This window comes from Caretta caretta, chromosome 3 (assembly GCF_965140235.1).
Source record: "Caretta caretta isolate rCarCar2 chromosome 3, rCarCar1.hap1, whole genome shotgun sequence".
Taxonomy (NCBI): domain Eukaryota; kingdom Metazoa; phylum Chordata; order Testudines; family Cheloniidae; genus Caretta; species Caretta caretta.
Window position 1 is genome coordinate 143403078 of NC_134208.1, and position 27481 is coordinate 143430558.

At 38.8% G+C, this 27481-nt stretch overlaps 1 protein-coding gene across 3 annotated transcripts in view; it reads right to left on the reverse strand.

Annotated features, from left to right (window-relative positions):
* AHCTF1 (AT-hook containing transcription factor 1) overlaps positions 1-27481 on the reverse strand; it is an 84236-nt gene that overhangs the window by 9807 nt on the left and 46948 nt on the right. For all 3 annotated transcript variants that reach the window (XM_075126982.1, XM_048843664.2, XM_075126981.1), the window contains exons 18-32: positions 22826-22949; positions 22691-22747; positions 20839-20985; positions 19643-19830; positions 19291-19435; positions 19079-19210; positions 17892-18039; positions 17639-17789; positions 16840-16947; positions 11609-11804; positions 10521-10724; positions 6817-7249; positions 4735-4855; positions 3727-3830; positions 598-785 (exon numbers count right to left, since the gene is read on the reverse strand). In XM_075126982.1, coding sequence (XP_074983083.1) covers positions 598-785; positions 3727-3830; positions 4735-4855; positions 6817-7249; positions 10521-10724; positions 11609-11804; positions 16840-16947; positions 17639-17789; positions 17892-18039; positions 19079-19210; positions 19291-19435; positions 19643-19830; positions 20839-20985; positions 22691-22747; positions 22826-22949 — 2446 coding nt within the window. The remainder of the gene's footprint in view (positions 1-597; positions 786-3726; positions 3831-4734; positions 4856-6816; positions 7250-10520; positions 10725-11608; positions 11805-16839; positions 16948-17638; positions 17790-17891; positions 18040-19078; positions 19211-19290; positions 19436-19642; positions 19831-20838; positions 20986-22690; positions 22748-22825; positions 22950-27481) is intronic.

Genomic DNA, 27481 nt, shown 5'->3' on the forward strand with positions numbered 1-27481 from the left:
CCAATTATTACATTACTGAGAAACTATTTACACTAATTAGGAACAGTGGATAAAATTTTCCAACTATTTAAGTTCCTATGTCACTTTTGAAAACAGGACTTAGGACCCTAAGTCTCTGAAAATTATTGGAGTGTGGGCACGCAAATCACTTCAGCACTTCTGAAAAGTTTACCCAGTGAGCCTCAGTTTTGTTAAAATGAAATTGCACTGCCCCCTCTACTTGCTTTTAGCCTTAAAACAGATGTTTGATTTTCGACCACTTCACATAAGGCCTTGCATAAATGTTTATATTTAAGCAAATCAGATTAATATGTAACTGGTCCAATCTGATTTTGGGAAAAGAAGGACGTTGACTGTGTGTTCTTAGTTTTTTGTATTGCTGTAGCAATACCCATCTTGATTGGGGTCCCATTGTCCGAGGTGCTGTGGAAACACAAAGATCTCTAACTAAGCACTGAAGTTAGTCATGCTAAGTCAATTGAAGAGACTTACAGGTCACATGAAAACATTTAGACGCCAACTGCCAAGCTTCTCAGGTTTCCTAAGAGTTTTTCTGTCTTGTACTAACTTAGTAAAATGGACAAATAATTCACTTACATTAACTTCTTTAGTTTCAGGAGGACTTTTAGAAGTAGATGTTTTTTCTTGCAGGAACAGAACATTTTCTTTTATTGCAGCTTCCTCTGACTTCTGATCTTCATGTAGGTCCTCAACCCTTTCCTCTTGAAGCTGCTTTTCTGAATGAGTCCTGGGAATATCCTCACTGTGACGGATACTGATCACAGCTGAAAGAGATTTTTGCCCCAGTAAATTTCTGACTTCAAGTTGTCTGACATAAAAAGCTGCACAAGTTGGATTCATTTTAACTGCTGCATAAATACTGAGGATTGTATTAATTGATACTCTGTAGGTATGCTTCTTTAAAACATTGGTCTAGATCCTTGAATCGGGTGTTGGTAGGGCATAGGGAAACAATAGTACTTTTATACAGAAGAATCACTGACAGAGTGGGATAGTGGATATTTCCACACAATACTAATATTCGTGCATGTTTATACACAGGTCAGACAAAACTGATTCAGCAGAATTCAGTTCAATCCACAATTCATTCATCCCAACCTCATACTGTTAAGACCAACTGATTTCACAAGTGTCCTCTAAGTTGTTTTTTTTTTAAATAAAGGATTTTCCTGTATTGAAAAAATAAAAGTTTGTCTTGCTAATGTGCAGCCATAACAGAGAAATTATCATTTTATAATGGACCAAAGTATGGCATAATCCCAAATGCCAATTTGAGACTTAACACTTAAACCAGGGATACTCAGCTCTCAGTGGTTCAGGAGCCAAATTAGCCAAAAGAGCCACAGTAGTGCGAGTTCATTGTTTAATATAAAAATTATATAATTCTCACAGCAAAATGACTATTATTTTTATCAACCACAATTGGTTAATAACATAGTAAAAGCATCCTGATTGCTTAATAACTTTTCTTGGTTGACATTATGTGCTGCACAGAGTTGCAGGAGACACATTAAAGAGCAACTCGTGGCTTGCAAGTCTCAGTCTAAGTATCACTGACAAACTGTCCAGGCCTTCGGGCTGTACCCTACAGGGCCTCTTTTTGTAATAGAGTAGACCAGGGGAACACATTTCTTGACATGCGATCTGAACAAGACTGTTCCAGAGCTGTAAGAAAGAGTTTTTCTGAGTTAAAATTTTTCAACTAGTGTAAACACTATATTATCTTACATTTAGTGGCAGATTAGCAACAATATTTGATAAGATATCGAAGAGCTACAAAAGGATCTCAAAACTGGGTGACTGGGCAAAAAAAATGGCAGATGAAATTCAATGTGGATAAATGCACAGTAATGCACATTGGAAAGCATAATCCCAACTATACATATAAAATGATGGGGTCTAAATTAGCTGTTACGCTCAAGAAAGATCTTGGAGTCATTGTGGATAGTTCTCTGAAAACATCCACTCAGTGTGCAGCGGCAGTCAAAAAAGCCAACAGAATGCTGGGAATAATTAAGAAAAGGATAGATAACAGGACAGAAAATATGTTGCCTCTCTATAAATTCATGGTACGCCCACATCTTGAATACTGTGTGCAGATGTGGTTGCCCCATCTCAAAAAAGATATACTGGAATTGGAAAAGGTTCAGAAAAGGGCAACAAAAATGACTATGGTATGGAACAGCTTCCGTATGAGGAGAGATTAATAAGACTGGGACTTTTCAGCTTGGGAAAGAGATGGCTACGGGTAGATATGATTGAGATCTCAAAAATCATGCCTGGTGTAGAGAAAGTAGATAAGGAAGTGTTGTTTACAACTTCTCATAACACAAGAACTAGGGGTCACCAAATGAAATTAATAGGCAGCAGGTATAAAACAAATGAAGTATTTCTTCACACAATGCACAGTTAACCTGTGGAACTCCTTGCCAGAGTTCAAAAAAGAACTAGATACATTCATGGAGGATAGGTCCATCAATGGCTATAAGACAGGATGGGAGGAGTGGTGTCCCTAGCCTCTGTCTGGCAGAAGCTGGGAATAAGCGACAGGGGATGGATCACTTGTTAATTACCAGTTCTGTTCATTCCCTCTGGGGCACCTGGCATTGGCTACTGTCGGAAGACGGATACTGGGCTAGATGAACCTTTCACTGACCCAATAGGGTCATTCTTATGTTCTTGAGTAAAGAAATTATTCTTTTTCTGTAAATTCGGTAATAAAATATTCTCTTAAAACAGCATGAACTGGGTCTCAGAACTGTTAATAAAAACAGTCGGAAACCGGCGCACACAGCCAGGAGATGATGATATATTGAGTACAAGACCTATATGCTCTCGCCCCACACAGTGCCAAACAAAAGCTAGCAAAGGACATTACAAGTCTGGGGACAACCAATCTACCTCAAATATCACTTTGGAGGTCTACTTCCTAAGGTCCAAACAGCCGAACCAGTTCACTGTTACATCCAATGCATTATGCCGGCCACATTTCTGCAGCTGTGGAACAGGATATCAGCAACATTTTCTGCTGGCTTGAAGCCACAAAGAAAAACAATTCCTCTGCCTTGCTATCCACATGGGCTGCCAATGCAATGCCACTGAACTCATCTTGCCTCCATGTAGCATGAGAAAGTAGGTGCTCCATGTTCCAAAACCTAGTAGCCAAGCCCACCTCATTTGGCAAGACTGAATTATGTAGAGATAAAGGGCCTCACACCAAAGAGTCACAAGGAAGGAGTTAAGAGCCCTCAACACTTGAGACAGGAAAAGTGATTGTACAGACACCTTCCCTCCTACAGCTTGAGTACCAAGCCCCCTGCCATCAGTTAGAAGGGTGTTTAAAGCGTGTGTCCGTTGCACACTTGAACTCAATTCTGCAGCAAAGATGTACAATTTGCAGCAGTGTGCTATGCACATAGAAACAATGAATTGTAATGTCAATTTTCCTAAATCTCCAGTTCAATAAAAATGTATGTGTTAACTCTGCCTCCTCTAAACAGAGGTTCTTTGATAAGTATATTCTAGCTCTAAGTTGACAAAAATTTGCATTGCCAAGCTTCACTTCAATCTGTTAAGTGTGGAGTGACAGGGTAAGTTGTGCATTTAACCCTGGCAGCTCAAATACTTTTTATGCACCTAACTACAGCTACCTTAACTCAACAGTTAAAACTTTCACTTGTTGCTAAATACACCAAACATACATACATTCAGAAATTGCTCCTGATGCCTCCAAAGCCTGTGATCTTGTGAGAGGCAGCTCTTTTTCTTCTGATAAAGATGGCATCTTGGACTCTTCGGTGGCGGTTTCACTTTGTAAACAGAAAAGAAACAAGAGGTTGAACCCCTATATGCGTTTTAAAAATGTTTTGTTCTAGTTTTAAAATACTCATGTCCATGCTCATAACAGAACACATTCAGAACAAAAATTGGAACTCCCTACCCCAAAATATTAGCATTCAGCTCAGGTCTCATTGTAACTAACTACACACATACATTAAGTAATGGCATGATTCAAGTATTAAATGTCCCTTCACTCTAAGTGTTTTCATCGTTTAAAAAAATGACTAATAAAAATACTGTTTTCTGCAGAACGATTATTTATGTAACTACTAAAACAAAAGTTTAGAACAAGTTGTACAAAAAGTAAGGTCTGTGCCAATAAAGTTACCATAAATTATTCAATTTTCCTACATGTGCTTAGGTACTTGCAGGACTTTTCAATACAATGAAATACTTAATTAAGAGAGAGCAAGATATATATTTTAAGGAAACTGATTTTGTACAAAATATTGTCAAAATACACAAAAGTAAACCAACTGAAGGAATCCCCCAGAAAACTTTTCAGTCATAGGAACCTTAGATATTACTTTTAATTACATGAGGTACACAATTTTCAGACAGAAGTGAGACTTTCAAGTACAGAGTGTCAGTTTAACAGACTCAAATTGGGAAAGCTTTAAATAACTTCATGATTGAATTAACCAGTTTGTAACCACAGTACTTTGTGAAGACGGTCTTTCTGAGAGTTAATGTTTGATTATTAACCACTGAGGTTATGTTTATGCAGGAAGATGCAAGGAACCCCGATAGGATGTAGGTTATGAAAGTAAAATAGAGAACCAATCTGAACTTAAGACAATAGAGCTTTTAAAGTACAAGAAAGCCAAATGGCACTCATTTGTATACCCAAATTATTTATTTTTACATATTTACCTTTCACCGGCTGACAAACAAGTAGAGGCTCCAGCAACTTGAAAGGTGCTTAAGTGATTCAACACCAACATACCCTCCTCAGGAAGGGTAGGACACGCTATTTCTGTCCTTTCCAGAAATCCTAGGAACAACATTGTTAACAGCTGAACAACAGGTAATTACTTGCATTAAACACAACTCAAGTTCTTTGAAAAAGTTTACCTGATTTTAAATTACAAACCTCATTATGTGCTTCATTATTTTGCTTATTTAAAATGCAAAAGTGATCTACTAATACATTGCTGTTGTTGAGATTTAAATGCACAAAAAGTCTGAGTTATTGCTCCCACTACAAAAGAAACTAATCTCTCTCACACAATCATAGAAATGTAGGGCTGGAAGGTACTTCAAGTGGTTGAGAACCTTCTGCTGAGAAGTATTTTTCCATTACCGTATAATTTGATGTCATATTTTGTCACCTTTGCCCTCGTATTATTTTTCTTTCAAGGGCAACAAATGAACGAATGACAAAATTTTAGGGGGTAGGAAAAGATGTATATAGTGGCTGACTATTAAAAGTCAAAGAACAACCGGATTAGCTACTGAAAACTTCAAACAAAAGCTTCTAATTTTAAGAGCAAAAGATAAAGTCCACCTCTTCCCTTTCTTTGGATTTTGGATATTTATCTCCATATCTTTTATTTTTGTTTCTTCTCCATCCTCTTACCAGAGACCTTTCCAATATGCCTTTTTGTGTTTCCATAATGTTGAACACCCTGGTTGAGATGGGCTTGACTTTGGCCTCCCCAGAGGTGGGTAATGCTAGTAACATCCTTTTACTCCACTGCATCCCCAAAAGGTAGGAGGGGAGAGAAGCACAATCAAATGCTTTTGGCACTTGAGCAAGGGATAAAGCTTGATCTTAAACTAATGCATTGCCAGGCTAAACCACTGAACACCACTATCATTTCTGTCTTGTCATACTTCATTTTGTGCATTTCTTTAGCCTCTTTCTGGTCTGGGTGCCTGCTTTCTCCCTCTTCATATTACTCTCAGTGACCTGAATTAGGATCACACTGCTGGACCAAACAAAATGGTTTAAGTAGAAGCAGCATAGACTACCTTCTGCTGCTGCCAGTGATAAAATATCACATTTATACTGCAATTGTACAGAACCCTTTCCATCACAGCCCAACATAACAAGAAGGTTTCTTGTAAAGATTACCTAGTGATTATTATGCTTGCAAAAGCATCTTGTATTTCTTGTCCAACTACAAATGATCATTAAGGTCACTGAGCTATTTTATTACAGATATTTGGACCTGGATCATTCCCCTCTGCTTGTGTAAATAAGTGGAGACTGTAGTTGACAACTTCTGCTGCTCACATAGACATGGGAGTGAGGCACCTCACTGACAAATCAGCCCCCCAGACCCTGCAGAACCTTTCAATTCAAATACACTATGCGCATTAATACTTGACTGCATAACCCACTGGTGTGAACACAGCAATTTTAAGATTCCATGCCACAAACCGATGGACACTTGCATGTCTCTACCAGAAATAGTGTATCTTGGATACAATTCAATAGACAGAAAAGATTACTATACAGTCCCAATATGATGTTTTCAAATATGTCTAACTTATCAACATTTTCAAATAGATCAAAGGCCTTCTCAATGAGGACTAAGCCTATGACAAATCTGAAGCAACTGTTTAATCCTAAGCATCAAAGAATGGGTAAAAATGCAGCTGATGAAAAGTCTTTCATACTCAAACACCAAAAACAAAACAAAAATAAACAAACAAAACAAAACACCCACATGTAAACCCAAACTAGAAATATCCGCTTTCAAAAATAAGAAATTGTTGCCTCTTGGCTGAGACTAAGCACAAGGAATGTCAGCCCAAAGCACAACATATGAGAAAGTTAAGGATGCCTCAAAATAGAGGCTTACAGTGGAAGGATCTTTTCAAATATGGAGGCCTAGCACACTATATCAATATTAGCTACTGTCCACTATAATTATCATTTAACCTTTTAAAGGGCACCCAAATGGTCATTTAATTAGATTACTTAAGTGACCACATGACAACACATACCAGTTTGTTTCTCCAGCTCTGAAGAAGTCTGTTGTTCAAACTGCAAAGGCTCACTTTTGACCACCTCACTGCCTTCTTCCTCCATCTCTTCCTGTATGATAGCAACACCTTCATCGGAAGAATTAGCTGGTTTAGAAGTTATGAAGATAACATCATCCTCAAAGTCGCCTGGTGATCTTGCATCATGATATTCCAAGGTAGTCTGGTCTGACCTGGCAGAAAAATTACTAGTTTCTTTGCTGACTTCCATTTTCTCCAGGACATCTCCTGCTATACCTTTTGAGGACTCATTCATTTCTGCAGGATCCTCCCCGGGACAGCTCAAAGTAAAGGGAGAAACTTTATCTCTGTCCTTAGACCAAGTGTCCTCCATTTGAACTCCAAGGTTATGTTCAGATGAAGCTACAAGGGGTTTTGTTTTATCTCCCAGCATCTTTATTTAAAACAAAAAAAAACACCAAATAAATTAGAGTCATAAATGAAACCCAAATTTTTCCAGGGAATAAAGACATATGAAACTTATTTCTGATATTTGGACATAGTCAATATACTGACAATTAAAGCTATTTCTTAATCATGTTACTAATACCATCTTAGCTTTTAAAACTAGAGTTTAAAAATTGAATGGACTTTTCACTACAGTATTTATTCACTGATTTCAGACAGCTTGGAGGGTTAAAGTGAACTGTGGTCAGTTTATTTTCTGGTTTCAGAGTAGCAGCCGTGTTAGTCTGTATTCGCAAAAAGAAAAGGAGTACTTGTGGCACCTTAGAGAATAACAAATTTATTTGAACATAAGTTTTGTGAGCTACAGCTCACTTCATCAGATGCTCAAATAAGCTTATGCTCAAATAAATTTGTTAGTCTCTAAGGTGCCACAAGTACTCTTTTTCAGTTTATTTTCTGTTTGTAGTCTCACTTTCTGGTTCTCATATTCCAACCCACTACTGTTTTCAAGTTTTCAAAAAGAGGGAACTTCCCTTACACATTAAGGTTGGCCCTAGTCTACTTGACAATGTCACTTTAAATAATATCCATTTTATATAGATTATAAAAAGGTTTCAGTGTTCATTAGTCTTACAGTCTGGAACAAGTAGATTAAAGTGACCATACTCCACTATTGAGATTTAAAAATAAATTATTGACATACATGAACTCTCCATACAAGTATTAATAAATCTTATTCATGACTTGTATTTGTTACCTTTAAAAGACCATTTGTGCTTGGTCAACCTGTTATCTGTGTATTCTGTTCAAATTCCAAAAATGGTAGCCATATATTATAAAATCTACTGGATACGGATATAAGACTGCCTCTTTTTTCCACTGAAATGATTTCCCATACTTCAATTCTCCATGCCACTATTGCACATTTGGCTGCTAGCAGGAATTGTATCATCAGTGGATCCTTCCTCAAATCAATAACCTCCTTTGGATAGTAACCTAACAGAGTCAGTATGGGTTCCTTGGGTTGGTAGCATAACTTTAGTTATCCTGAAAGTTCTATTGATTATTTTTCTCCAAAATATCATTTCAGGACATTCCACCACATATGCAGAAAGGTCCCTATTTCCTCACATCCTCTCCAGAATTTATGACTCTTTTGTTTATATTTTCTTTAGTTTAAATGGAATGAAATACCATTGATAAAGCATTCTGTAATAATTTTCCTTAATAGTTACACAAATAAATGAAATTTTGGCCTTTCTCCAGACACTCGTTTCAAAGTGAGATCTGCTTTTAGATCCTTTCCCCATTTTTCCAGTCTTCTCTTCTAGATCCATCAGTAACAATGTTACACCATGCACAGATCAGGCCCTTAGAGGAGGCCTTTCTTGTAATTAGTATTTCTATCCTTGTTTTAATGGTCTCCTGAAACTTGGGCTTCCTACAGGGGATATGATATTAGGCTTTAGTTGCAAATAAGCCAAAATTGGCATATTATTTTCCAAGAACTCATGGTGAATATTGTTTGAGATATCTGTATCTCTGTTGTATTATGAGTGAAGATTTTAGCACTAACAATGACAAGTCCTTGTGGCACCTTAGAGACTAAAAAATTTATTTGGGCATAAGCTTTCGTGGGCTATAACCCACTTCATCAGACAAATGGAGTGAAAAATACAGTAGGCAGGTATAAATATACAGTAGGAGGGATAACTCAGTGGTTTGAGCATTGGCCTGCTAAACCCAGGGTTGTGAGTTCAATCCTTGAGGGGGCCATTTAGGGATCTGGGGCAAAAATTGGGGATTGGCCCTGCTTTGAGCAGGGGGTTGGACTAGATCTCCTGAGGTCCCTTCCAACCCTGATATTCTAAATGATTCTATGGGCACATGAAAAGATGGGAGTTGCCTTACCAAGTGTGTGTGTGTGGGGGGGGGGGGGGGCGCGTTGTTAGTGCTAATGAGGCTAATTCAATCAGGGTGGATGTGGCCCATTCCCAACAGTTGACAAGAAGGTGTGACTACCCAAATCTGAACTTCCATGAGGTAAGCCTATTGCACTGAATTCCAGACAGCTTCCCTGCCCAGGAAACATACTTAACACCTTTTTGAAGGATTATCACTGAGAAACCATCAAGACTGCAACTTGAGGCCATCTATTTTGCTTGTCTTAACTGTTAGCTCACCCTGCCCCCAGAACAATGGTTTATCTACAGGGGCAAGTAGCATGGGTGGAAGGGAAAGGAAATTCTCAGCAGGGTACATGGCAGAAAGATAAGAGACCTTACTTAAGAGCAAAGTTCTGCTCTATGCAGGTGGTGTGATCATTGCCAAACATAAGGACTAGCAGGAGAGAGCAGCCAGGAGGGAGTCTGCCCGCCTGAAATGTTGACAACTTAAGACTATCAGAAGGTGCGAGATCAGATGTGAGTAGCATACTTCCCAGGACTTCTGTTGCTTTCAAAAATCTGTAACTCTCGGGTGCTTTAATAATAAAGTTTTTGTGGTTAAGAAATCCCTTTGCTAAGCCTGTGTTCCTTCTTTCCCACCATATTGTCTCTGAAGGGGTTAAACTAGAAGCTAAGTGATCACAGCATGGTGGAGCATGTATACGTGACTGGGGGGATCAGCAGGTGCCATATGGGGTCTAGGACAGCTAGATGGTGGCATCCCACATTCTGAGGAAAGGAGTCAGATGTGAGGTCTGAGCTCAAGGGTATGCCAAATGGTCCCAGAGCCAGAAATAGTGATTAGACACTACCCTGGACCCAGCTGGCTTAGAAGAATGTGAGACCCAGCTACCGTGTCCACTTGTGTACTAGGCCAGGTTGTAACAGTATTAATTTCCATAATTCTACCATTAAAGAACAGCTGGCCAATGATTGTATAACCTTTTTCTTCCTATACAATTGAAATATTTTCAGTGGTACATAGATTGCAATTTCCTGAAAGAATTTATATGGAAGAGCAGCTTGTATTTCCTGTCCAAAAACTTGCGATAGGACTGTTACGGTCATTGCGCTATTTCATTATACTTGAATCTCCGTTTGCATAAATTCTATTACCATTAGAATAGTTTTTGATTTCTGAGTTAATTTTTGCTTATCCTTTGACTTGCCATTATACACACATAACATACACTGAACAATCTACAATGACATACTGCAAAAGCTTTTAAAAAACATACACCAAGTTGCAATCTACAAAGCTTTAAAACTCTCCACCATCACTTCCCTTTCACCAACTGTAGCCCAGCTTACCCCAGCTGTCCATTTGGAAGTTGCATTCTCTTCCCTGAATGAAATTCTGGGTTCTTTTGCCCGTAGAGGAGGAGTAATTGATCTTCCTGAAGATGCAGAAGGAGTTGCTATGGGTGTGGTACGAAGACTGGATCTCAAAATAGATTGCAGAGTAAATCCAGGGAACCCAGAAGCAGCAGATGATGTGGCCAAAGCTTTAGCTCTCTATGTAAAGGAATAAACATCTTAATTTGACCTCTGAACTGAAGACTACATGCAAAGTGTCAATTTCATGGAACATCACTGCTGCACAAGCTGCGCGAACCGGGCATTGAAAGATGGGTCATGAAAATTATTAAACATATGGAAAGTAATCTGTATGAAGAGATATTTAAGATTGAGGATGTAATTTCAGAACAAAGACAAATAAGTATGGTCATGACAGAGTACAAAGAGAACGGCACCAAATAGATAAATCAAAAGTTCCTTCATACTTTCATTATTCAACAGAGAGAGATTCAAATATGGCAGCAAACTGTAAACACAAAAAAAATGTATGTATGAATAATGAAACAATGGCACTTACGGTCATAAGATACCGTTGAGGCCATGAGGTTAATGAAGTTCACAAACAGACTGACATTTATACGCATAAAAAGTCTACAGTTACAGTAGATGGGAGAAGAAAATATAAGGGATATAAACCATCAGGCTTAGGAATTTAAGTCAAACTAGCTACTAGGGGCTAAAATAAACTTCCCCTAGGGGCTAGTTATTCCATAATTGGCATAATAAGTATTTGGACATGTTGACATTCCCCATTTCAGCACTCTTGCCTGCACGTCAATAAAAATAAATTTGTTTTATAAAGCTATTTGGTAAAGTATAAACTGTTAATAGATAACATAATTTTATCATTTTGTAATACTCCTCTCCTTAAGTCGGTTTTCCACATATTGCTTCTAATGGAATTAGGTACATACAAATAAAATGCATATATGGGAGATCCAACAATTCAATACCTACATGCTTGGCATTATGTATTGTGGGGTGTTTTTTTCCCCATAAAAGAAATTTAAAAATATTTCAAGTTTACCAATTCTACATACCTTAACCACAAGAGGAGTCTCCAACAAATTCAACTCTGATGCTCTTGAAATGTTCGTGTGCAATATGGGGCTCCGTGAGTTTGACTGTATTGGACTGGATATAGTACATGAAGTAGAAGCTCTACATGGTGTCTGCCAATTATTCTCAAATGAGGGAGAACACAGAGGAACAGGACGAACCACCAAATCCAGCAATCTGCCGAGATTTAAATGAGGATATTAATATAATAGCCATCACAGAAACTTGGTGGAATGAGGATGATCAATGGGACAAGTAATACCAGGATACAAAATATATCGGAAGGACAGAACAGGTCGTGCTGGTTGGAGAGTGGCTCTATATGTGAAAGAAAACGTAGAATCAAATGAAGTAAAAATCTTAAAAGAACCAAACTGTACCATAGAATCTCTATGTATCGTAATTTCATGCTCAAATAATAAGAATATATCAGTAGGGATATATTATCAACCAGCTAACCAGGATGGTGATCGTGACTGAAATGCTCAGGGAGATTAGAGATGCTATAAAAATAAAAAAAACTCAATAATAATGGGAGATTTCAACTATCCCCATATTGACTGGGTACATGTCACCTCAGGATGGGGTGCAGAGATAAAGTTTCTCGACACCTTAAATGACTGCTTCTTGGAGCAGCTAATTTGGGAACCCACAGAGGAGAGGCAATTCTTGATTTAGTCTTAAGTGGAGCACAGGATCCGGTCCAAGAGGTGATATAGCTGGACCACTTGGTAATAGTGACCATAATATAATTAAATTTAACATCCCTGTGGCGGGGAAAACACCACAGCAGTCCAACATTGTAGCATTTAATTTCAGAAAAGGGGACTACACAACAATGAGGAAGTTAGTTAAACAGAAATTAAAAAGGTACACTGCCAAAAATGAAATCTCTGCAATCTGCATGGAAACTTTTTAGACACCATAATAGAGGCTCAACTTAAAAGTATACGCCACATTTAAAAACATAGTAAGAGAACCAAAAAAGCGACACCATGGCTAAACAAAGTAAAAGAAGCAGTGTGAGACAAAAATGCATCCTTTAAAAAGCGGAAGTTAAATCCTAGTGAGGAAATAGAAAGCAGCATAAACTCTGGCAAGTGAAGTGTAAAAATACAATTAGGAAGGCGAAAAAAGAATTTGAAGAACGGCTAGCCAAAGACTCAAAAAGTAATAGCAAAATTATTTTTAAGTACGTCAGAACCAGGTAGCCTGAGAAACAACCAGTTTGGCCACTGGAGCATCGAGATGCTAAAGGAGCACTCAAGGACGATAAAGCCATTGTGGAGAAACTAAATGAATTCTTTGCATCTGTCTTCACGGTTGAGGATGTGAGGGAGATTCCCAAACCTGAACCCTTCTTTTAAAGTGACAGATCGGAGGAATTAGAGGAGGGTTTGGAACAAACTGATAAACTAAACAGTAATAAGTCACCAGGACCAGATGGTATTCACACAAGAGCTCTGAAGGAACTCAAATGTGAAAGTGCAGAACTAACTGTGGTTTGTAACCTATCATTTAAATCAGTTTCTGCACCAAATGACTGGAGGATAGCTAATGTGATGCCAATTTTTAAAAAGGGCTCCAGAGGTGATCCTGGCAATTACAGGCCAGTAAGCCTGACTTCAATACTGGGCAAACTGGTTGAAACTATAGTAAAGAATAAAATTGTCAGACACAGATGAACATAATTTGTTGAAAAGTCAACATGGTTTTTGTAAAAGGAAATCATGCCTCACCAGTCTACTAAAATTCTTTTGGGGAGGGCCGTGGGAGGGAAGTGTTTCAAACAAGCATGTGGACAAGGGGGATTCCAGTGAATATAGAGTACTTAGATTTTCAGAAAGCCTTTAACAAGGTGCCTCACAAAGGCTCTTAAGCAAAGTAAGCTGTCCTGGGATAAGAGGAAAGGTTCTCTCATGGATTGGTAACTGGTGAAAAGATACAAAACAAAGGGTAGGAATAAATGGTCATTTTACAGACTGGAGAGAGGTAAAGAGTGGTGTCCAGCAGGGGTCTGTACTGGGACCAATCCTATTCATCATTGATAAATGATCTGGAAAAAGAAATTAACAGTGAGGTGGCAAAATTTGCAGATGATACAAAACTACTCAAGATAGTTAAGTCCAAAGCAGATTGCGAAGAACTACAAAAGGATCTCACAATACTTGGTGACTGGGCAACAAAATTGCAGATGAAATTCAATGTGGATAAATGCAAAGTAATGTACATTGGAAAACATAACCCCAACCATACATATAAAATGATGGGGTCTAACTTAGCTGTTACCACTCAAGAAAGAGACCTTGGAGTCACTGGATATTTCTCTGAAAACATCCGTTCAATGTGAAGCGGCAATCAAGAAAGCAAACAATTTTGGGAATCATTAAAAAAGGGATAGATAAGAAGACAGAAAATATCATATTGCCGCTCTATAAATCCATGGTACACCCACATCTTGAATATTGTGTGCAGATGTGGTGGCCCATCTCAAAAAAGATATTGGAATTGAAAAAGGTTCAGAAAATAGCAATAAAAATGACTAGGGATATAGAACAGCTTCCATGTGAGGATAAGAAGACTGGGACTTCTCATCTTTGAAAAGAGACAACTAAGGGGGGATTTGATAGAGGTCTATAAAATCATGACTGGTGTGAAGAAAGTAAATACGGAAGTGTTGTTTACTCCTTCTCATAACACAAGAACTAGGGATCACCAAATGAAATTAACAGGCAGCAGGTTTAAAACAAACAAAAGGAAGTTTTTGTTTTTTTTTCCCCACACAACACACAGTCAACCTGTGGAACTCCTTGCCAGAGGGTGTTGCGAAGGCCAAGACTATAACCGGATTCAAAAAACTAGATAAATTAATGGAGGATAGAGTCCATCAATGGCGATTAGCCAGGCTGGGCAGGGATGGTCCCTAGCCTGTTTGCCAGAAGCTGGGATGATTACCTGTTCTGTTCATTCCCTCTGGGCACCTAGCTTTGGCCACTGGTCGGAAGACAGGATACTGGGATAGATGGACCTTTGGTCTGACCCACTATGGCCGTTCTACGTTCTTATTTTAAATTTAAAATGTGAAAACAGAAAATTAAGTTGCTTTCATATAAGCTGATCTGATAGCTTACAAGATGTGACCTGATTAGAATATTTGAACTCTACTTTTTGAATTATTACAGCTGTCTTAACAGTGCGCAGCATGCAGCTACACACCAATGAGGCCTAACTAGATATTGCTTCTATTGCCATTTTGTTTCTTTATCAATTACAAAACAAAATCTCACAACTTTAGCAAGCAGCTGTGTGGGAATGTATGAAATGATCCCTCCTGAGAAAAAAAAGTTTGTAGGAGGAAATTCCACTTCTCCAAAGGCGACAATGTAGTATTAGATATCCACTCACGTGAATTACAAGTCCCGGAACATTCGTTAAATAGGCTGATTAGAAAACACTTTGTTTTTAAAAAAGGTAACAGGTAAGGTTCCCTTCAACTAGCTACAGCAGTTGTACTGCCCAACTTTTAGCTGGGCGCATTACCTAACATCCTATAACCACCTGTCTAAAACATTCTCAGAGTTTCTCCTATATTACTGTTACTATATTATATTACTGTTAAGTGTTTGCGTTACATTAGCACCTAAAAGACTCCACTGAGATTGACTCTCCATTGTGCAAAGGCAGTCAGTCTCTGTACCAAAGAGATTATAATCTAAACTGAAGATAGGAGAAATATTATCCCCATTTTATAAATGGGAACTGAAGAACAGAGAGAGAGTGAATGTAACACAGCTCTCCTGACTGCCAGTCTAGCCTTAACCACCAGACAATCCTTTCTCTGTACTGAGCCTCTCCTTTTTGTTCCCCGTCCATTCTAACCTTCTATTCTCTATCTCCTTTCATCCTCTTATTCCTCTTCCTACTCTCAGGTTTCAGAGTAACAGCTGTGTTAGTCTGTATTCGCAAAAAGAAAAGGAGTACTTGTGGCACCTTAGAGACTAACAAATTTATTTGAGCATAAGCTTTCGCTGTAGCTGTAGCTCATGAAAGCTTATGCTCAAATAAATTTGTTAGTCTCTAAGGTGGAGTCTTTTAGGTGCTAATGTAACGCAAACACTTAACAGTAATATAATATAGTAACAGTAATATAGGAGAAACTCTGAGAATGTTTTAGACAGGTGGTTATAGGATGTTAATTTTCTTCCTTTTCTTTTTCCTACTCTCAGAAACCCAGTTCCTTCATCTGCATCCTCTTCATATCCATGACAAACTCTACTCTGGCCCCACCCTTTATTTTTACCCATTCCTCTTCACTCTACCAGCCCCCCTTTCCCAACTCTCTATCCTCTTCTTCCCATATGCAGTAACCTGAAGAATACTTTGAGATGCACCTCAAATTTACAGCATTGAAGAGATGACTGACAAATATGACTCTAAGCAAATTAAAGAGAGATCTTATTCTGATCTGAGCAGGAGGAAAAAAGGTATGAACTGAACAATCAGAAAAAAGGATTCTCCTTGGCAGTCAGATGATTAAAAGAAGAGGTTGGATCTATTCCAACCTACAGTATTGACATTGACCTACTGAGCTTACGACACAGTACTACATGAAAAATATTTATTCTCCTTAATTGAGGATTCAAAAATAAATGGTCTTTTCTACATCTTTATTTAAGAAAGTGTCATTTTATTGTTCCTTTGCATTTTATAATCATTTTTAAAATCATGACCATTGTGGAAAGACTGATAAAGTTTGTGAATCATATTAACAATTTAATGTTTATCTATAAAGACTACCCCTGCCATGAATGTATCCACAGTATTTTATAAATAAAGAGTGCAAATTCTCTTCCCATTAATACTGGCATAAATACAGTACAAAACTACTGACTTTGAGAATCACTCCAAATTTATACCACTGTGTCAGAGCAGATTTTAACTCACAGGTTTAAAAACATTTTTCCCTGAGAGATTACGGAACTAAACAACAAAAATGAGAAACGTAATGAATAGAAAAGGCTAAAAATCAGGGACTAGAATAGTTATGAAGACAACTTAAACTAAGGGCTTGTCTACATGGGACATTAACCACTTCCTTTCAGGACAGCACCTAGGTAAAACTGAAGCTACTTGCACTCAGAATGGAAACTGCTCAACAATTCAGCATACTCCCACACCCACTCTAAATACTTAGTCTGAAGATATACTATACCTGGAACTTTTACGCGAAGACTTTGTAACTGGAGTGCCAACAAATGGATCAGGTAGTTCTGTATCAGGGAAAGGCAGTGCCATAGGTGGTGGTTCTTCAATTCTAGGACTGCAAATGAAAGAATATAATTGACTACTACTTGTAGGTTCTGTGAGTGGGTATTTGGATTAAAAATTATTATAGCTGGAGTTGGTTGCCTCTAGCTGAAGTTGCCCAACACTTCTGATTATAAGACCCCACTTTCCAATTGCTTATAATATTCCCAAACTAACTATTTGGGCTGAAATGAGGCAGATGTCCTTTGAAAAAATTGTATTTGATCATGTAATTAAAGAACAACAATGCAGATGCACAAGGGAGCTGAATTAAGGTTCACAGGGAACCTTAAAACTGGCATTTCCTAACTTTTGAATGCTTGACTCTGCAAACTTAAGTTTCTTTTAACATAACAAATAAAAAATTACAACATTTTCAGATGAGGGTTTAGAAAGAGAAAGCCAGAAGTCATATATGCAGAATTAACAGACTACACTTCCCACAACCTTACACTCCCAAAACTGTCATTTTCACCTTTGTCTATCAGAAGTGAGGGTTAATGGACTTCAAAGCAGTTATCAATACAAGAATTTGCCAGTGCATGTATCACAAGTTCCTAAGAAGACAACTCAGACACCATTAATTTCCATAACTTTAACCTGTCTTGTAACAAAGTAGTCATTTCTTGCACTACATTGTCCCTTTTCTTTTTTGTCCTAGTAGTTTGAACAGCAATTTCATATGGTAACATAGGAGTTCTTACCTATCATACTGTGAGAAATCACTTTTCTGCTCATTTCCCACCCAGACCTCTCCAATTTTAGACAGCACATTATTAATGAAAGTTGCTCTTGTAAGCACATTCCCTGCAGTAGTTTGTTTTGCCACAGTTGACAATGGCTTGGGTCTTGAAACTAAAAATGAAAGGGGGAAAAAAAAAAAAAAAAGAAAATCAAATCTCTGAACACTAACCAAGAGAAATTAATCATTCATGGATTCTTAAGCAAAAAACTCACCTTCTCGCAGAATTGAAGAAGATAAGTGGTAAGGCTTGGCCCTCTCTACAGCCAGCTTCCTTTGCACTCGAGGAAGGATCTTTCCATACTGGTCTAATATAGAATTTCTGGCAACTGACCTCTCTCTCAAACGAGGATCACGATCATTCTAATGAACAACCAATTAAAAGCACATCAGCTAATTATGAACAAATGTTTGTTAATACAAACAACTGACATATTTGCAGCATCTTAAGAAATTCTGAGGGTGTTTAAGTTTGTGTATGGTTTTTATACATATTAGACACAGAGGATCAAGTTCCACCCTTCAATCCAGACTATATGTTTTCATTTTATTTTTTTATATTTTTTTCCTTCAAAGTCTGCGACAATTACTCACACTATGTGGAAAGTGGTGTAACTTTCAGTGAAGCAAAAGGCATATTACATACACGTTACCTTGCAAGTTTGTGTTTATTTTAATATACACACACACAAAAACTGGCATTTCTTAGTCATACATGTTGGCTAAGCAGTTTGAGGACTACAGTTTAAGCTAATGCATGTTTTATTTTTTTAAACCGAATATAAATCAGAGTTACATTGCAAGTGCATGTTGCTTTCCGTAGGAGGCCGTTTGTTCTATACTGGCCAATCAGAAAAGGGAACACTAGCCATCAATCTCCTCAATAAGCCTCCCGTACTGGGTACAGATAAGTGTTAAAATATATAACAAGTCTGGCAGAAGCAGGGATCAGATAACTTTCCGCACAGCAAAAACTCCAAGATACAGCGTGCAGAAGCCTAATGGCAGAACTATGTAGTTTGGACACCTTGGTAGCACTGAGATCTACTGAAATTTTTCATTTGCATGCATATATAAAAAACAGTAGAAGCTATCCCTTAGAATTCAATTTAACAGATTACTCCAAATACAGAATGTGTTTGTTTTGTAACATTTAATTTTATCTCAAACTACTTTCTGAATTTGTTTGTGTCTGAAAAGTACTTTAAGTGTTAAATTTTGTTGTAATTTCATGTTGGGCAATTTATTCTAAATATTTAAAAGAACGGCATAAAACATTTTAAAACATACAATATATATTAAAAGTGTAGGCACTAAGTATTTTTACAGCATGATACCAATTAACATTCAGTGAAATGATACATAATGCATTTACCCCACCCTAACAGAATTTGAAGCTTACCATGAGATTAACTTTCAATGACTGATTCAACTGTAATGCAGGGATGTAATTGGCACGCTGTAGATGATGGACTAAAAGGAACTCGTGATTCTGGATACCAGCACTGGTTTGCAAAAACTTCTCTAAACATTCCTAAGAGAAACAAAATTGTTTAGAGTTCTGCTTCCTTCTTCCAAACAACTGATTAAGACTTCATTCTTGCTCATGCTTACTTGTTCAGTATCTGTGAATGGTAGTTTCAACAAATCTTCCATTAGTCCCATCTCTTGACAGACTTCATACATGTGTTTTAACAACTCTTCTACATTTAACCTGGTGGAGTGCTGCCGCAGAAGACTCCAAGCCTCCACCATACACCTGAAATTAATTTTTGAAATGCAGAGGAGGATTAACACTTGGATCAACAATTTTAATGAAGCAAGAGATGCATGACTTGTGTTAAAAAAGAACTAAAGACTAAAAGATTGAATAAAATACTCAATGAAAGCCACAATCTGTTCTCTATTTTTTTTGTATAGTTTTTAGACTAACATATTAATCAGGATATATTTTCTATTTCTTTACCTATTAAACAACAAAACAGTGAGGTGAAGTGCAACTTCACTGCTACTTGACATTGATGGCTTCATCATCTGTATGTATCTGAGGGCTTGTCTGTGCTCTCCTTGGCACATCAAGGCTTGAATAATTTTCATATGTTGCCATGACATTGTTTTGATTGTAGCTGGATGAAATAAAAGGGCCAATGAATTCTGCAGAAGTTAGAAAATGAAAGTTATTAGAACTATCAACACACTTAACCCTTACAACAAAAAGTCTAAAACTTCCCAAGTGAAAAACAAACATCTTTCAGGTGCATTTACAACATTAGAAGTAATAGTATGTTTATACTTGAAACATATATTTGCCCTTCAATCTAATTTAATAAAGTAATTGGAAAGAAGACAGATTCAGTTAACCACATAATATGATTTCAGTTTCAAATGAGCAATTCTTAAGTTCCCGGGTTAAGAAAAACCCTGTATGTCATCTAAACTGCTAGTGACACCACCCACAATTTTATGCACATATGATTGCAACCAAATGAAATTAGCACTTTATTCACTAGTCATTTCAGTACTTCTGTTTGGCTTTCAGTTGATTGTTTCTTGGGTTGCACTTCGTTTAATTCTTGACAATTTGGTCTCAGAGTCTCTGGAGGCAGCAGTGAGAATGTCCTTTTAATACTACTCACTGAGGATAGATTTGGAAATTTGCTCTTTTAACTTCTTAGCAGTTGCTGTGTAAATTATTCTATCAAACTTGAAAAGCGTACTATATTAGCTATAATATCACAGGTAAGGAATTAACCAAAGTATTAAAAACATACACAATTTAAATCTGCGTTGGGTTTAAAAGTCACTTTTACAGAGTTTTGCCTCATTTCTTGGTGCAGAGTCCTCGGCTATATTTTAAACATTTAAATCTGCATAAAACCATCTTTGGAAATTTGCTCAAGTGCTTTGATGAATCAGGTAGCTAGGAAAATTCAAATATGTGTAAATAAGATTGACTACAACTATTCCATTTAAAACTAAATAATCAGACTTCAGAGTATAATTTATTGTTGCTTTCTGTTTCCATTAAGTTTATGCATTAACAATATTTAAACAGTAAAGGTTCTAGCCCTTTATCTCCCTTGACTAGTGATTAGATGCCCTAAGTTCATCTTGAGACCATAACGTTGCATCTTTATATAGGTCTTAAAGTAAACTATTTACCTCATAGTCATTGTGATCCAAAAGCCAAAAACCTTGAACAAGTCTAACCAGACCCCAAGGGATAGCAAAGGCAGTTGGGAAGGAGTCAAATGAAGTCTCTGTTTTGTTTGGAAAGGAATGCATGATATCTAACAGCAAATAAATTGTCTGACAGTAAGTACTTGATTAAGGCTAATAACTTTGCAAGAAGGGAAGTTTCTTACATAAATTTAGGGAAGGTAACAACAAAAATAAGTATTACAAGCAGAAAATAGTTGTCTTGCAATTTTCAGCCCACTGTAACCCACCAACCCAGGTTTTAATCCCAAAGCTGCATTTTGAATTAACATAAAAACCTACTTTTGATTTATAAGTGTTGAAAGAAGCTGGAATATTTTCCCATTTTAGTAAAAGAACACTAATGCACAAGTCTGGAATGGTAGTGTTATTGTGATGGAGCAGGGATTTGCACTCCTAGTTGTACTAAATGTACAACTCCTTTGTTTTGTGATAAAACTAATGAACAGAGCTGCTCTTACTTAACTTCACATAAGGAAAGAATCCCGTACTTCTATTAAGAGAAACTGCTATGGAATTCTGGATAGCTTCACCATTACTTGAAAAATAGTCAAGGTAAAGGAGCCAGTCACACAAATATGTTGTATATAGGACTTAACCATATCTCGATGATTGAGCTAATGCCTCAGATTCCAATGCTTTAGAACAGGGACACTGTTACAAGTTTTAATCATACTGTGACCAAGTTCTTAGACTTGAAAATACAGTAGAACCTCAGAGTTACGAACACAGTTATAAACTGACCAGTCAACCACACACACCTCATTTGGAACAGGAAGTACACAATCAGTAGCAAAAATCAAAAAATAAAAAAGCAAATGCAGTACTGTACTGTGTTAAATGTAAACTACTAAAAAATAGAGGGAAAACAGCATTTTTCTTCTGCATTGTAAAGTTTCAAAGCTATATTAAGTCCTTGTTCAGTTGTAAACTTTTAAAAGAACAACCATAACATTTTGTTCACAGTTACGAACTTTTCAGAGTTACGAACAACCTCCATTTCTGAGGTTCCACTGTAACAGTAAATTCAGCTGTGTAGAGAATAAAAATTAAATATGAATGAGAAAGCCTTCCCACCATGCCATAAATAAAAAAAAATTCACTGGGTTTGTAAAGAACCTGTGCATCCTTGTTTTCCTAGTTTCTACCTGTTCCCTCTGATCAGTGCATAATTATTTAGTTAACAGGTTAAAACAACTGTGGTGTGAAGTTGCTGTGTCTAAAATCCGAACTGTCCCTTCCTACCTAGGTTAAGTAACACACAAAGTTTGGCAAAGGCAAATGTTTTATACATTTTAGCAGCTTGAAAATTAAGCATTTTCTCCATCACATTCTCCTTTCTCTGGGTAATAGTCCATGTGCCTGCGTTTTCAGTAGAACAGAGGCAAACATTGTTTCCTGTGCTGGAGAATTGCTGATTTCAGCAAGAATGTGTACTGCCGTAAATAGTATTGGGTAACTGTTGCTGCTTCAGAGAACAGAGAAGTCTCATAATTTTGGTGCAGGCATCACATCCTAAGAATAACTTCCTTTATTTGCTACAGAATCATGTCATTTTAATGAAGCCATTAAAATGAAAAATCTAAAGTATGAAAGAAAACAATTATTCCAGTACATTAATCCTAAATTTATGCTCATTCTGTCCAAAATACGATAATTTTCCTGTTTATGCTACTGTTTTATCATTAATTTCTTAAACTTTTGTCTCACACACACATTCAAGAAACATTCTTTCAAATGCAAATATATTGCGTGGTTATATCTTCAATCTCTCTCAACACTGTCAAAAGGATACAATTGCATGTTTGTAAGTTTCTTCAATATTTTGTAACAAATAGAGATCAAGCAGCGCCTGTGATGAAAAAAGAAAAATTAACCAAATATTTTGTAAAATCATTATTTTTTTGCCTTTTTAAGAAGTCCTACTTACATGCAAGCTAGCAGGGGGATATTTCCCAGTTCCTCCTTCATCTCTTCGCCACAATTTCTCAACTTGATCTCCTAACTGGGAAAGCAGTCCATCAATCATCAAGCAATCGGCATTCCATTTCCCTCTGCAATCGAAGAGAACACGGATTTGATAGCATAAAAACAGTGCGATAATTCCAACCGGTCATGAAAATCCATTTACCAATTAAAGAAAATCCAACCAAATTTTGTTTGGTAAGATGCAGGAAAAACCACTATACAACAAAAAATATGAAAACTGAATTTAGAACGTTTACACAAGTGAACTAAAAAGGGAACATAGCACCTCAGTTGGTCATGTTTAAAAATAATCCAAAAAGTTATATTTTAATAGATATTCTAAATTCACAATTTATTAAGGCAAGATTAAGGATGACCTGGTTTTCAGATATTTTTGCTATAGAAGGGCTAACGGTGATTTCATACATCAGGAAATGTAAAGTTGGAACGTTCCTGTAAATTGAAGCATCAAATTAAGTTAGTTGCTGTAGTCTACTATCTGTAAGAGAGTTTGGCAATACAATCACTGGAAGAAATTATTCACCTTGTATAGTAACGATGGTTTTTAGTGATGTGTGTCCCTATGGGTGCTCCACTGTAGATGCATCCCTGTGCTGCTGATAGAAGAACTTCGGTAGCCGCGTTTATTGGGCCCGCACATGTGGCGCAGCACAAGGTGTGACAGCGCAAGGCTAACCAGCGCACACGGGCTAACCGTCCTCAATTCCTCCTCTACCCTAGAGTCATAAATGGGAACTCTGAAGTGGAGGAGGAGGAAGGCAGGTTGTGGAGCACCCATAGGAACACATATCTTGAAGAACCTTCGTTACTGTACAGGGTGAGTGACTTCTTCCAGTAGTGGCCATATGGGTGCTCCACTGTACGCAACGTCCAAGCAATACCTCTCTTGGAGGGCTGGGACTTTGGTGTCAGGTTGGCACTGGAGGTGGAATCCCAGTGCCAATGATCGTAGAGTGTTCTGCGAAAGTGTGGACTGATACCCATGTCGCTGCTCTGCAGATCTCTGAGAAAGGGACATCCTTGAAGGAGGCAACGGATGAGATCGACTTTGTGGACTGTGGACTGTTAGAGTCTGATGGGATCAAGTTATGAATTTGGTAGCACTGTCTGATGCAATTCGAGACCCACTTAAGGAGTCTGTGGGCTGATATTGCTCAGCTCTTGGATCTTTCCACCATAGAGAGGAAAAGTTTAGGGGACTTCCTGAAGGCCTTTGTCCTATCAAGATAGAAGACCAGTGCTCTTCTAACATCTAAGGTATGTAGCAGAGCCTCCCTATTGTCTTGGTGAGGCTTGGGGTAGAAGATTGAAAGAGGAATCCATTGATTCATGTGAAACAGAGAGGTTACCTTAGGGATGAATTATGGATGTGGCCCTGTCTGAAAAGAATATTGTGAGGGGGATGTGATATCAGAGCTGCTCTCTCTCCTGTCCTTCTGGCCGAGTTAATCACTATCAAGAAGGCCATTTTCATTGATAGGTACATTAATGAACAGGTGGCCATCACCATGCCTCCATGGGTCAAAACTGAGAATACCAAATTCAGGACAAACTGCTAAGAAATAGGGCAGATACACTCCAAAAGTGGTGGTTATTCTCCCTTAAGATATACCAAACTAGCAACAAAAGTAAACTTCTGTTTTACGACACTGGCTAACAAGAAGTCAGAACAGCAGTTTCCTTAGGCATTCCAGTCCTTTTATCACCACCAAAAACACTACAGACTTTAAGATGAGTGGTTCTTTACAACCAATTTCATTACATGAAAGGTTCTTCTGATCCCAAAGGATCAGCCACACACCCAGATCAATATATAACTCAGATCTTAACCAATAATCACATTGTTGCCAATCCTTTAGTACAAGGGTGGCCAACCTGTGGCTTCAGAGCCACATGTGGCTCTTCAGAAGTTAATATGTGGCTCCTTGTATAGGCATCTACTCCAGGGCTGGAGCTACAGGTGCCAACTTTCCAATGTGCCGGAGGTGCTCACTGCTCAACCCCTGGCTCTACCACAAACCCTGCCCCCACTCCACCCCTTCCCACCCCGTTCCCTGAGCCTGCCATGCCCTTGCTCCTCCCCTCCCCCCCAGAGCCTCCTGCACACCACAAAACAGCTGATCAGGAGGGAAGGGGAGGCACTGATTGGTGGGGCTGTCAGTGGGTGGGAGGCGCTGGGAGTCGGGGCGGGAGCTGATGGGGGGCTGCTGATGTATCACTGTGGCTCTTTGGCAATGTTCATTGGTAAATTCTGACTCCTTCTCAGGCTCAGATTGGCCACCCCTGCTTTAGTATCTAAAATCTAAAGGTTTATTTATAAAAAGAAAAAAGTTGAAAGTTAAAATTGGTTAAAGGAATCAAATACATACAATAATCGCAAAGTTCTTGGTTCAGGCTTGTAGCAATGATGGAATAAACTGCTGGCTTAAGTCAAGTCTCTGGTTGCTTCCAAATCATTGGAAGGCCCTCAGTCCCTTGGTTAGAATACTCCTGTAAGTATAAGTCCAGAGGCTTGAGCAGGAAAAATGAAAAATGGAGATGTTTCCAATCCAAGGCCTTTTATAGCTTCTGCCATGTGGCGGGAAATCCATTGTTTCAAACAAAGCCCTCAGCACAACTAGCGGAAAATTACAGGTAAAAGATGGAGTTTGGAGTCACATGAGCAAGTCACATGTCCATGCATGACTTTGCTTAGTCGTGGCAGGAAATTCCATTAAGAGTAGACAGGAGTCTTCCATTATGAGTTAAGTGTCCAAGGACAGAAGATCATCATCCATAGACAGCTGTCCCATCCCTGCCCTGGAGCAGAAGCAGGGACATGTCTTGTTCTGGTAAGTCATGAATACAAGTCTGTGTACAGTTTTCCCCATCGTGTGAACAGGTTGTGGAGTACTGACAGGTGCATCTCCCACTCATGATTTTGTGGGAATCTGTGACTGAGGTTGTCCGCTATAGAGTTCTGCAGGTAAGCCACGGATAAAGTGATGTTGTGAGAGATGCACCAGTTACATAGTCTCATTGCCTCTGTGCATAGGGAGGGCGACCTGGCCCCCACAATGGTTGATGTAGTACATGCAGGCTCTGTTGTGTTAGGATCTTTGTATGTGATCAATGGGAGCAAACGTGCAAAGGCATTCCTGACCACTCTCAATTTGAGGAGACTGATGTGTAGAGACATCTCTGTAGGTGACTATTAGCCTTGCGTTGTGAGGCAGTTTAAATGTGCGCCCTACCCTATGAGTGATGGTGGTAAGGAGCAACGACAGTGACGTGTACGAGAAGGAGATCCCTTTCACACATTGGTTGGGTCTTTCCAACAGTTTAAGGAATTTTCGAAGCTGGTGGGTAGTTACAGGGGTTTGTCCCATCGGTCCCTCTTTGGTCTGTAAGCTGAACTGACCCATAGTTGGAGGGATTGCATGTGGAGTCTGGTGTGTGGTATCACTGCTGTGCCTGCTGCCATGTGTCCCAAGAGTTGGAGACAGACTCTGGCTGGCATCTGTGGACTGTATTGAACAGTGCCTGTGAGTGAAACCAGGGATAGGAACCTGTGTTGAGGTAGGAGGGTGTTGCCCTGTATGGCATGTAGGTCAGCTCCTATGAATTCCAGGCATTGCACTGGGGGTGAGAGTTGACTTCTGCGTGTTGAGCTGTAAACCCAGTTCTGTAAACAAGTGTATTGTAGTGTTGACAGCTTTGTGGGCCTCCTGGAGAGATCGGGCTCTGAGGACACTCATCCAGGTATGGGTAAATCATTCTTTCTTCTGAGCATAAGTGAGTGGCTACCACACAGAGAACTTTGGTAAATAGTCTCGGGGCCGATGACAGCCCAAAGGGAAGGACGCTGCATTGATAATGATCCTGTCCCAGAATGAACCTGAGAAATTCTCTGTGAGCCAGTAGCATCTAATTGTGAAAGTAGGCATCCTGGATGTCGAGGGCCGAAAACCAATCTCCCTATTCCAATGTTGGAATGATCATTGATAGTGACCATCTTGAACCGCTGAGCCCTGACAAACTTGAGAACTCTGGGAATACTGTGAGACCACCTCCTTTGGCACAGTCTGAACCCTCACTAGATAGTGGAAGGGCATGGCATGATTGAGGGCATAATCCCCGTGCCTGGTAAAGGCTTGCTGCCACGATATCGGTATCAAGGCAGGGACTGAGGTGCATCCCGCACGCTGAGGTCTTTGGTGTGATGGAATTCCACTGGTACCAAATGTCCCAATGGCGGGGGAGACGGCAACCTGGTGTGTACCAGTCTCTCAGGTACTGGGCGAGCCACCGCTGGTGATACCGAGGTAGACTTGGTACCAGGAGTGCCTTCTTGACTCTCGGTACCAAAGAGTCGGTGCCCATAGGGTCCATGGGCCTGTCAATGGTACCAGTAGCTGACAGTCGCTGTGCATTGGTGCCGGACTGCGATCTCGGTGCCAGCGGTGCTGAGGATACCAAGTGAGATGGATATCACTTGCAGCTATCCTCAGGCTCACTTAGGGGACTTCCTGTCCTCTTCTTGGAGGACTTACAAGAGGAGTCCCCAGCCTGTTTCTTCGACCCACTTCGCTTAGAAGTTGAAGGTTGTGGGGACAAC